The sequence below is a fragment of the Lathyrus oleraceus genome, chromosome 3 (genome assembly GCF_024323335.1).
Source record: "Lathyrus oleraceus cultivar Zhongwan6 chromosome 3, CAAS_Psat_ZW6_1.0, whole genome shotgun sequence".
NCBI lineage: Eukaryota > Viridiplantae > Streptophyta > Magnoliopsida > Fabales > Fabaceae > Lathyrus > Lathyrus oleraceus.
This window is the reverse complement of record NC_066581.1, coordinates 532,959,883-532,972,359: the sequence shown is the minus strand read 5'-3', so window position 1 is coordinate 532,972,359 and position 12,477 is coordinate 532,959,883. Positions and strand designations below refer to the sequence as shown.

The window sequence follows — 12,477 nt, the reverse complement described above, 5'->3', positions numbered from 1 at the left end:
GTCATCATAAAGATCAATCATCCATTTTGGTGGATTATAGTTTTCACCTTATCAACACCCAAGTTCCATTGATATTGACAAGACTTGATCGGATCAACTGAGAACAAAAGGGTTTATTGTGAGTCACGAGCATGGAGTCACGTTTAAGAACCATCCCAAAGGAGTATACTAAGGGTAAAAAACCTGTAGATCATGTTCTAAAAGTTCCCAGAGTCTTGATCCCATCTATCGGGTATTATAGGTTAGGATGACTGACTCATCAACCCATAATATTCTCAAGAGAAACGCATCTGAGTGTAGTATCACGTAACAACTGTTATCAGGTCTACACCTGAACAGTCTCCGCACTACGTCATAAATAGGCTAAGTTGGGTTAAATGTTCTACGGTCCTCAGCTTCTCGGACCCCAGATTAGAGAAAGTAATGCATATCCACAAATAACTTGTGTGACATTAGTAACTCTAAAAGGGTCTCCACTTAGTAGATGGGTCTCAAGCCAACTTGTTAAGGACTACTCCACACAAGTTGAACATGACTATATCATCCTCCTATCTTAATTTCACTCAAGTTTAGGTTAGAACTTATTTCACCACTCAGAGATCACCAAGCACAACAGACAAAGTATATCACACATAAAAAAGTAGGCTAAACCCACTAAGGACTACTCCCTAGCAAAGTCGCCACTTAATTTCTATAGCGGTAAATTCATAACCATCAAGCTATGGATAAACTTAACATCAATAAAACCAGAGTCGCTGTAGAGGTAAATTCATGACCATCAAGCTATGAATAAGCTTAACATCAATAAAACCAGAGTCGCCACCACGCTTTTATTGTTTCCAAAGGGAAATGGAAAAGTACGAACAAAATCCAAAGAAAAGAAGTTTTCAAATCAAAACTAATAAAATGCCAGAGATTATAGTTAAGGGGGTTGGTTACACAGAGGGAAGGTGTTAGCACCCAAAGTGTCATAGGTACTCCTAGGGAGCCCTTTTTTATGTGTGTAAGTATTTTTGGTATAAAATATGTTTGATAAAAATAGAGTGTGGGGATGAGAAAAGAATTCATTGATTATATTTTTGTGTTTGACAAGACCTTTGGTCTTGTTCCTATGTACCAACATAAAAATGAGGGATTAAAACCTCGTAGTTCCTAGTAAAAATTTCAAAGAGGTTGGTGAATTTTCTTTTAATAAAAATTTTAATAAGAAAATGCACTAAGGGCCAAAAGTTTGAATGAAGTTGTTAGTTATTTTTGTCTTTTGAAATTTGAGTCAATATGGTTAAGTTTATTTACAAGTTTGATATAAGAAAGAGTTTGAAAATTCAATGGCATAATGCCAAAGTTTCTAATCATTAAAACATAGTCTAAGTTTGAAATCACAAGCAAAGAAGTTCTTTTGAAAAGAGGGAGAGTAATCAGTCGCCAATTCTCCTTATTTTCTTATAGGGGTGTTCGCGGTGCGGTTTGGGCGGTTTTGGCGATAAAAATCATCTGAACCGCAAGAGAAAAAAGCATGCAGTTTGGTTTGGTTCGGTTGGCTTTTAGAAATAAAACCAAACCAAACCAAACCAAATCAATGCGGTTTGGGTTGGTTCGGTTTTTTATAATATTTTTAGTGTGCCATACATACACCTATAGAGAACAACATAACTTTGTATTTAGTCATTCAGACATGACTAAATAACATCAAAACTCATCATATTTAGACAAAAATGTTTCATTCAATATACAAAAAATTAGATTAGACAAAAGTGGAATAAAAAACATATATAAACAGTAGCATAAAATAATATCGAAGACATTATAATAAAACATAAAAAACATATGAGATGAGAGATTAGAGAAGATGAAAAAAAGAACATAAGAGATGCAAGATTGAGAAGAAAGGTGAGATAAAAATATAATTAAAAGAGAAAATAGAAACATAAAAGATGAAAAACAAAGAACATAAGAGATGACTTATTAGAGTAGAATATGCGAAACCTACATGGAAAAGAAGACGAGAAGAATGTGTGATACTACTATGAGAGATTTAAGAAGGTTGAAATTAAAACCCTAAGCGTGAGTAAGAGAAAATCGTTTGTAATTGTAAGGTTAAGGCATACTAGGTTTGATGTTTTGGTTGGATGTGAGATAAGTAAAATTTGGGTTTTAACATAATGCGGTTTGGTTTGGTTTAGTTCGGTTTGCAAAATACAAACCGCAAACCAAACAAAACCGTGCGGTTTTATTAAAAAATGACCCAAACGAATCCGAATTAAATGCGGTTTTTTGCGGTTTTGGTTTGGTTTGGTTTGGTTTGCGGTTTTCTATTGGGTTGGTTTGGTTTTGAACACCCCTATTTTCTTACACTTATTCGGCACCTTTGTAAGGAGTCGGTAACACATTAGTTCACTTATTTTATTGTTTTGTTTAGTTGTTAATATGTTTGGTATTGTTGTCCCTATTTGTTGAGTACATGTTATATGCATCATCATACTCCATTTTATGTCCTTTTGTGGTAGTTCTTTTGGTTTCAGGCATACACAAGTTCACCGGAGGGATAGACAAGCAAAACAGGCGCTCTAGGCCTGACAGGAGAAGAAAAAATGGACTTACAGTAGCCCTGACACGGCCACCCGTGTTGGCCAACACGGGCCGTGTCAGGAGAAGAAGCTTGGAAATGGAAAACAGAGAGCTGACACGGGTGCCCGTGTCAGCCTCCCTGAAGGGCAGGTCAAGGCTGAAGTGTCCCAAGAAGCCAACATGGCCAATGTTGGCTTGGGCACTTGATTTTCCAATTTTTGCTGTTTTTTGGCACATCTTATTCCGAAGGGCATTTTGGACTTTCATGCAAGGAATATTGTCATCAGGAACTATTTACAGTGGATTTGGACTTGGAGAGAGGGACTTTTACACGATAGAGAATTGGAAAACGATAAAGATTGAAGAGGTGACAAGAAGCGAAGAACGGGGATCCTTCAAGAGCGGACGCGATTAAAGATCAATGGAATTCTGACCTTTTTGTAATGTCTCAATTTTACGTTGTTTCTGATTTGAATAATATGATAGGATAAACCCCCCAATGCCAAGGGGTGTCCCTGAATTGATCATGTAATGACTCTGATGTTTGATTTCCCTTAATATATGTTAATTGATTTCAATTTCACTGTATGATTTGCGTAATGCTTTCTTTTTGGCAAAGATTAAGATTGATGTATGGTTAACGATTAGCAGGACTGCAATGGTTAAGGTTCTCGTACAGTGAAACCATAGTAGAGACCACCTAGGACTAGGGATACCCTATGGTTACCGGATTATTCTTGTTAATTTAAAATGCTTGGTTTCATCATAATCACCTAAGGACTTAGAGGTTAGATTGAATACCAAAGGTTTCCCTCCAAGGTCTTAGGGGGAAATAATCTTAAGATCCGGTAATTGAAACAATATTAAGTATTAGGGAGATATACACTCAAGGGGTCATTACATGAGATGTTTACACACCTTCCTTGGCATATCATATTAACTTGTGAAAATATTTATTTGTTATATTTTTCCTTACAGTGAATTCTTCAAAACCATAATTATAACTTTTGTTCAATTGAGTGACTGTTTACGTTTATATTGCTACGCAATCCTCGAGATCGATCTTTGGGAAACATCCCTCTTATTACTACATCGGCGAAAATAGTACACTTGCTATTTTTACGATCAAGTTTTTGGCGCCGTTACCGGGGATTGCCAAATATAAATTTAAAAATTATCTCAATTGAAATTTTGTTGCTCTGCAACTAAAATTTATTTGCCTTATTTTGAATATTTTATTTCGATTATATCAACTAATCTATGTCTGATATTTGTATGCGAGGTAAGGCCTCAGCTGATTTTCCTTTTGACGCAGAAATCGAGAGAACCTTGAGGGCAAGACTTAGACAAGCTCGATTAGCCAGATTGGAATCAGACGAAGAACAACTTCCCATCCATTCAAGCTCAGATTCAGGTTCCGATAGAGAGATTGAAACTATGGCTGATGTTCCACCGCCAGCCGAAAGACTGTTGGGGGACTACGGAGGGGCCAATGCTCAAACCGGAAGATTAACTATTGTCAACCAACCAGTGAACGTGGCTAATTTCCAGCTGCACCCGAGTACCATTAATCAGCTTAAAAGGAAGAATTTTACTGGAAAAGTGAATGAAGATGCAAACAAGCATTTGCAGAGGTTTCTGACCACTCTGAAAATTGATGGTCACACTGAAGAAGCCAAGAAGTTGAGAATGTTCCCGTTTACCTTAGCGGAAGAAGCTGAAGAATGGTTTTATTCTTTACCTTCCAGTAGCATCACAACTTGGGAAGAAATGGAAGAGGCATTCCTGAATGAGTATTTTCCAGCGTCGGTATTTCTGCGGAAGAGGTATGAAATTTTGAATTTTAAGCAGAAGGACAGGGAAACTTTGGGAGACGCCTATAAGAGATTCAAGAGAGTCCTGGTAGCCTGCCCAACTCATAATATGGATGCTACTGAACAGATGCAGATGTTTGTGAATGGTCTAAAAATAAAGACCAAACAGCTAATTGATACCGCAACCGGTGGTTCCACAAAATTTTTAACAGCCACCGGTATCAAGAAAGTCATTGAAGCTATTGCTGCTAATGAGCACATGGAGTTGTATGATAGATGTCAAAGCAAACCAGAAGGGGTGATAGATTTAAAGCTGGAAACTAATAAAATTTGTATTGAAGACATTATAGTTGCTGAAGTTGATAAGAAGCTGAAGGCAATGAATATAGGCACCCACCCGGTGGCACAGATCTAACTGGTCCCTACTGTATGCTGTGAAATTTGCAGTGGTCCTCACCAAACGTGTTATTGTTTTGCAACTCCTCAACAGGTGGAAGAAATCAAATTCTTGAAGCAAAATAATCCTTATTTCAACACGTACAACCCGGGATGGAAAAATCATCCCAACTTCTCATGGAAAGATCAAAAAGGAATCACCCCTCAACATGGTCAGTACGAAACTAAATATCAACAACAACAGCAGCAACATGCCCCTAAGAAAGATGATTGGGAAATTGCTATTGAGAGAATGGCTGCCCACAATGTCCAATTTCAAGAAGAAACCCGGAACAATCAGAAAAATACCACGGCATCTATAAAGAATATTCAAGTCCAAATGGGGCAAATCGCTCAGCAACTAGCTTCGAGTTTTCAAGCACAAGGTGCTCTACCTAGTGCAACCGTGACAAATCCTAGAGAGCATAATAATGTGAGTGCGGTGACAACCCGAAGGGGTAAGTCTGAGGAAGTTGTTGAGGAAGTTGATGAAGAGGAAGACCAATTGATCGAAGTGGACCTTGAGATCAAAGAAAATGAAGTTGTTAGAGAAGAAGTAGCAGCACCGAAACCAGTGGTGAAAGAAACAGGCATTGAGCCCAAGCCGGTTGTTAAGCTCCCATTCCCCACTCGGAACAAGAAAAAAGGGCAACATGAGAAAATTTTTGAAAAATTCTTAGAGTTGTTCAAGAAGCTGGAAATTAACATTCCGTTGTTAGAGGCACTTGAACAAATGCCTACATATGCAAAGTTCATGAAGGATATCATTTCTAAGAGGCGTACCGCCGACACTAACCCAATTATTCTCACTGAAACTTGTAGTGCAATTTTGCAGGGTATGAAGATTCCGATCAAGAAGAAGGATCGTGGAGCTATCACTATCCCATGTACTATTGGAGATAGGTCGTTCAACAAAGCTCTGATTGATCTGGGAGCTAGTGATAACACGAAATTATATCGCTTTTTAAGACTTAATTCAATTAAATTATTTTATCATTTACACTAATTTATCCCATTTTATCAGATATTATGCAGTATTTCTCTTCTATTTATATCAGGTACCCATTTTGAAGCAAAAGTGAAAAAGGGAAGAAAAGGAGGTGTAAAAAGCAACAAAAAGGAGAGAAAAGGAACCAAAGGCCAAAGCCCAGCCCAAAGCGCACAAGTCACCAATGCTGTGCCTGTGACGGACGTCACAGGACGCGTGACGAGCGTCACGCGAAGGAGCCTTGTGACGGACGTCACACATAGCGTGACGAGCGTCACGCAACCCCACTACCTTTGTGGCGCAAGTATCGCCCTCAGAAGGACTTGAAGAATAACGTTAAGGAATTGGTCTCCTATATGCACGCCGTGGATATAGCCACGCTGAAGAAGGAGAGAAACGGAATGCTGCTACCAAGGCTATTATAAATAGCCGTCTCACAAACCAAAAGTTACACAGTTTTTGCACGCTCAGTTTTGCGGAAGCTCTGCCAAATTTATTTTTTTCACGCCTTTGCTTATTTTTCTTCCTTTCCAGCATCGTCCATTTTATTTATTTTATTTTGCAAGCTTTGTTTTCTTTTTTCCCTTGCAATTTATTTTTCCCCCGTTCTTAGCTTTTAGATATTTTTCGCGTAGTAGTTTCTACACCGGAAACTACTGGGCAACTTTATACCGGATTTAACCTTACGTTATATTCGAGTTTTTTTATTTCCTTGATTTAATTTACTGTTTAATTGAAGAATCGAAGAACAAATCCTACCGGCTTGTGGAGGAGTGTTCAAAGACCATTGTATTACGCATTCAGGTTCTTTAATAGCTATTTAATTTTTAATGTTTTATTCTACTGTTTATTTACATTGCATGCCTGGAATGAGTCTGTTTATGCATGATATAGATTCTTATTTATTTAGCATGTCTGGCTAATTTGCCTAGGTATCGGTATGTAAAGTAAGCAGAAAGAGGGATCAAAACTAAGTCGGTCTATTCAAACTTAAAATTAGAATCAATCTTTTTATGGTCTTAACTTACAGGTTTAATAACAAGATTTTTTACAAAAGTAAAAGACATAAAGAAGTTGAAACCAACAGAGCGAGAGTTTGAGGTTTTAACTGGACAGTGTAAGTTAGTCATTAAATCTATCTCAGGGCGAGAGCAAGTTTTAGAATTAATTAAATTCTGACCTTTTTCCAAAAAGTATTTTTAAAGATTGAATGTGAGGACGAGAGTTAAGCATTTAGATTTAATTGTATAACCTAAGTCAACAGAGCGAAAGTTTGAGATAAGGGTGTTTAAAACGGTCAGTATTTTCTTAAAAAGAGTTTCTGCAACTTTATTGTTTTCAAAATATGATTTTTGACTTAATTATAAGTGACAGCAACATTAACATAAGATCATGGTTTCTTCAATAGAGCGAGAGTTTGAGATAAAACCTTTAACCAATAAAGTTAGTCGAAACGATTTATTTTAAAACCGAGAGACCGACAAGGAATTGATTCCCTAGTTTTGACGAACTACATACCGATATCCGTTTTATTAATATTTAATCTAGATCTTAGTTTAGCTCTTAGCTCCTTTCCCCAAACAATCAAACATTTTCACCTTAGATTTACGTAGTAACCTTAGATAACGGTACATCGATTCATAAGTCCCTGTGGGATCGATATCTTTTAAAACTACGCGATAGAACTGTGCACTTGCAGTTTGTATCCCATTCTCGACTCGCACAGTCGAGCGATCAAGTTTTTGGCGCCGTTGCCGGGGACTTTTATTCAATCGATATCGTAACTCTTCCGTTACGCTGTAGAGACTAAGGTTTCTTTTTCCTTCTATTCTTTCTTTCGTTGATTTGTATGCCACGCACTCGCTCTCAAGGCGAACCGCTCTATTTACGAATCAACGATATCGAACTATATCTCCGAGTCTTACGACGAATTCGGGAATATCGTGCTGAAAACAATCTCCCTCCTATAAACCTTCCTGATATCAAAAACATTTTTCCTTCTTTAACCGAGATGGCAGAACCAGCTCGTGCTCTTAGAGATTACGCCGCTCCATCGCAAGATGAACCGCATTCAAGTATTGCTCCGCCCGCAATCGAAGCAAACAACTTTGAACTTAAACCTTCACTGCTGCAGGCTGTGCAACAGAACCAATTCTCTGGAAATCTTACCGAAGATCCAAACCTTCATTTATCCGTATTTGTTCAATATGCTGATACTGTTAAAGCTAATGGTGTCACTTCAGAGGCAATTCGACTTCGTCTTTTTCCTTTCTCATTAAGAGATAGCGCTAGAAGATGGCTTCAATCTCTACCTTCCAACTCAGTCACCACATGGAACGAGTTGAAGAAAGTTTTCCTTGCCCGATATTTTCCGCCAAGCAAAACAGCTATGTTAAGAGCCCAGATAAACGGATTTAAACAGAAAGACAACGAGTCTCTTTTCGAAGCATGGGAAAGATACAAAGACATGATGAGACTTTGCCCACACCATGGTTTGGAAGACTGGTTAGTAATTCACACATTTTATAATGGTCTCTTATACAATACAAGGTTAACAATAGACGCCGCTGCAGGTGGTGCATTAATGAACAAACCTTATGCTGATGCTTACCAGCTTATCGAGAGCATGGCCCAAAACCACTATCAGTGGGGAACCGAACGAACAACAGTGGAAAAACCTCAACCGAAAACTGGCATGTACGAGATAAGTAACCTTGATCACGTCAATGCAAAAGTGGATGCTTTGGTCCAGAAGATTGAAAGTTTAAATGTATCACCACCAACCGCCGTGGTTGCTATAGCTCAGAATTGCGAGGTCTGTGGAATCCAAGGCCACACTCCTGCGGAATGTCAACTCTTGACTGGAATCCAAACAGAGCAAGTAAACTATGCTCAAGGAAGCCCCTATTCGAATACCTATAACCCAAATTGGAAGAATCATCCAAACTTTTCATATAAGAGTAATAATGCTTTATACGCACCTGGACAGTCTCCGAATCAAACCCCATCTATACCTCCGGGTACCAGAAACCAAATCCTAACAATAATACCCCTAGAAAATCCAACTTGGAAATCATGATGGAAAACTTTATAGCTTCCCAACAACAAACCAATAAAGATTTCTTAAACCAGAACATACACACTGGCGAACAACTTAAACAACTAGCAAGCAAAGTAGATGCCTTGGCTACCCATAACAAAATGTTAGAAACCCAAATATCTCAAGTAGCTCAACAACAAGCACCTACTGCTGCACCAACTGGTACATTCCCTGGACAGCCCCAACCTAATCCGAGAAGCCAAGCTCATGCAATTATATTAAGAAGTGGAACGGAAGTGGAAGGACCGTCTGATCCAAGGATAGAAAACCAAAGCCCTAAGAAATCTACTGAGGAAAGTGAACCTAAGGAAAAGGAAGAGAGTAATAAGGATACCCTAGAAAAGAAGGAACCTTATGTACCTCCACCACCTTACAAACCACCTATACCTTACCCTCAAAGGCTTGTTAAAACCAAAGATGTAGGTCAATTTAGAAAATTTGTTGATCTCCTTAAGCAATTAAACGTTACAATTCCATTTACCGAAGCTATTACGCAGATGCCCTCATATGCTAAATTCTTAAAAGAAATTCTTTCTAATAAAAGGAAACTTGAGGATAGTGAAACCGTTACACTCCCTGCCGAATGTAGCGCTATAATCCAAAACATGCCCCCTAAACTCAAGGATCCAGGTAGCTTCTCTATACCCTGTCACATAGGAAAATTTGTCATCGACAAAGCCTTATGCGATTTAGGAGCCGGAATTAGCGTTATGCCTTTATCCATATGTAAGAGACTGGAAATGGGAGAATTAAGACCGACCAAGATGTCTGTACAACTAGCAGATCGTTCCATCAAATATCCTGTAGGAATCCTTGAGAACGTTCCCGTACGCATAGGTCAGTTTTACATTCCCACTGACTTCACAATTATGGATATTAGAGAAGATGATACTACACCTATTATACTAGGAAGACCATTCTTAGCAACTGCCGGTGCAATCATAGACGTAAAACGAGGAAGACTCACCTTCGAAGTAGGTGAAGAGAAAATTGAATTCATTCTTTCCAAATTCTTGAAAGCACCTGCAATAGAAGATACATGTTACTTCATGGATATCATCGATGAATGCATAAAAGAAGCAGAGTCAGGAGAAGACAAATCATCAGACTATCTTTTAGAAGACAAATCTAAACAATGCTTAGCAATAACACCAGATCCTACGCAGTGTCTTAACAAACCAACCCTGATTTGAAAACACTTCCCAAAAATCTGAGATATGAATTCCTAGACTTAGAACTTGAACGACCTGTGATAGTCAATGCAGATCTAGGAAGACTCGAAACAGAAAAACTCCTACATATCTTAAGAAAATATCCAACCGCACTAGGATACCACATAACCGATCTTAAAGGAATAAGCCCTTCTATTTGTATGCATCGCATCATGTTAGAAGAAGACGGTAAAACCTCTAGGGAACACCAGAGAAGACTAAATCCGATCCTAAGTGAGGTAGTAAAGAAAGAAATAACCAAGTTATTAGAAGCAGGTATTATATATCCTATATCTGATAGCAAATGGGTCAGTCCCGTACACGTTGTACCAAAGAAAGGAGGCATAACCGTTATTGAAAACGAAAAAGGAGAAACTATAACTAAACGAATCGAATCGGGATGGAGAATGTGCATTGATTATAGGAAACTAAACAAAGCAACCCGAAAAGATCATTTCCCTTTACCATTCATTGACCAAATGTTAGAACGACTAGCTAAACATTCACATTTCTGTTATTTGGACGGTTATTCAGGCTTCTTTCAAATACCAATTCACCCTGATGACCAAGAAAAGACAACATTCACATGCCCTTTTGGTACCTTCGCGTATAGACGAATGCCGTTTGGTCTGTGTAATGCCCCTGCAACTTTTCAAAGATGCATGATGGCAATTTTCGCCGACTTTCTCGAAAACATCATGGAAGTATTCATGGATGACTTTTCTGTATACGGACAAAGTTTCGAAGAATGCCTTGAAAACCTGGAAAGAGTTCTTGAACGATGTGTAAAAGTAAACTTAGTACTTAATTGGGAAAAGTGCCACTTTATGGTACAAGAAGGAATTGTTTTAGGACACATCATCTCGAACAGAGGAATTGAAGTAGACAAAGCCAAAATAGAGGTAATCGAAAATCTTCAACCCCCAAGAACCGTGAGAGAAGTACGAAGCTTTTTAGGACACGCCGGTTTCTACCGACGATTCATCAAAGACTTCTCTAAGATAACTAAACCTTTAACCGGACTATTAATGAAAGATGCTGAATTCATATTCGACGATAACTGTTTAAAAGCATTTCAAACTCTTAAACAAGCATTGATCTCCGCACCCATTATGCAGACACCAGACTGGAATGAACCATTCGAAATAATGTGCGATGCCAGTGATTATGCTGTAGGTGCTGTTTTAGGACAAAGAAAGGATAAAAAGCTTCATGTTATATATTACGCTAGCAGAACCCTGGATGAAGCACAGATGAATTATGCCACAACCGAGAAAGAACTCCTAGCAGTAGTATTTGCGCTAGATAAATTTCGTTCTTACTTGGTAGGAGCCAAAATAATAGTTTACACTGATCACGCTGCTATCAGGTACCTTCTAACAAAAAAGGATGCTAAACCTAGACTCCTAAGATGGATCTTGTTACTACAAGAATTCGACTTAGAAATCAAGGACAAGAAAGGAACTGAGAACGTAGTAGCAGACCACCTCTCTAGACTTGAGAACCTTGAACCAGAAAGAACATCCATTAATGATGATTTCTCGTATGACAAACTCATAGCTACTTTGGAAGAGAACAACTCCGACATGCAAGTAGAAACCACCTTAGCTATATCTGCCATACCATGGTACGCTGATCTAGTCAATTATTTAGCTGCCGGAATAGTTCCACCTACTTTATCTTACCAGCAGAAGAAAAGATTCTTCCATGACATAAAACACTATTACTGGGATGATCCCTTACTTTTCAAAAGAGGTCCCGATGGTATTTTCCGTCGATGTGTACCCGAAGAAGAGGTAGAAAATATAATCCAACACTGTCACTCCGCGCGCCTTATGGTGGACACACAAGTACATCCAAGACCTGTTCTAAAATCCTACAAGCTGGCTTTTATTGGCCAACTATATGGAAGGACGTACATGCGGCTATTAAGGAGTGTGACAGATGTCAACGCACGGGAAACATATCTAGACGTGACGAGATGCCACAAAAAGGTATTTTGGAAGTAGAGATTTTTGACGTGTGGGGAATAGACTTCATGGGACCGTTTCCATCCTCCTTCGGTAACAAGTACATACTCGTGGCGGTTGACTACGTATCAAAGTGGATCGAAGCTATAGCTTCTCCAACTAATGACACCCGAGTAGTAACTAGACTCTTTAAAAATATAATATTTCCGAGATTTGGCATCCCAAGGATAGTAGTCAGTGATGGTGGATCGCACTTTATATCCAAGATACTCGAAAAACTACTACTTAAATATGGAGTGAGACATAGGATAGCAACACCTTACCACCCTCAAACCAGTGGACAAGTGGAAGTATCTAACAGAGAAATCAAGCAAATATTAGAAAAAACGGT

General features: G+C 38.5%; 1 protein-coding gene and 1 pseudogene across 1 annotated transcript; one reads left to right on the top strand and one right to left on the bottom strand.

The window, feature by feature from the left end:
• Positions 1-4,005: 4,005 nt before the first annotated feature.
• LOC127131999 (uncharacterized) lies at positions 4,006-6,230 on the top strand. The gene is made up of 4 exons (XM_051060868.1): positions 4,006-4,170; positions 4,420-4,758; positions 4,873-5,704; positions 6,181-6,230. The coding sequence occupies exons 1-4, from the start codon at positions 4,006-4,008 to the stop codon at positions 6,228-6,230; spliced, it is 1,386 nt and encodes a 461-aa protein (XP_050916825.1).
• Positions 6,231-8,201: 1,971 nt separating this feature from the next.
• On the bottom strand, positions 8,202-8,301 carry LOC127133886 (uncharacterized; annotated as a pseudogene).
• Positions 8,302-12,477: the final 4,176 nt, after the last annotated feature.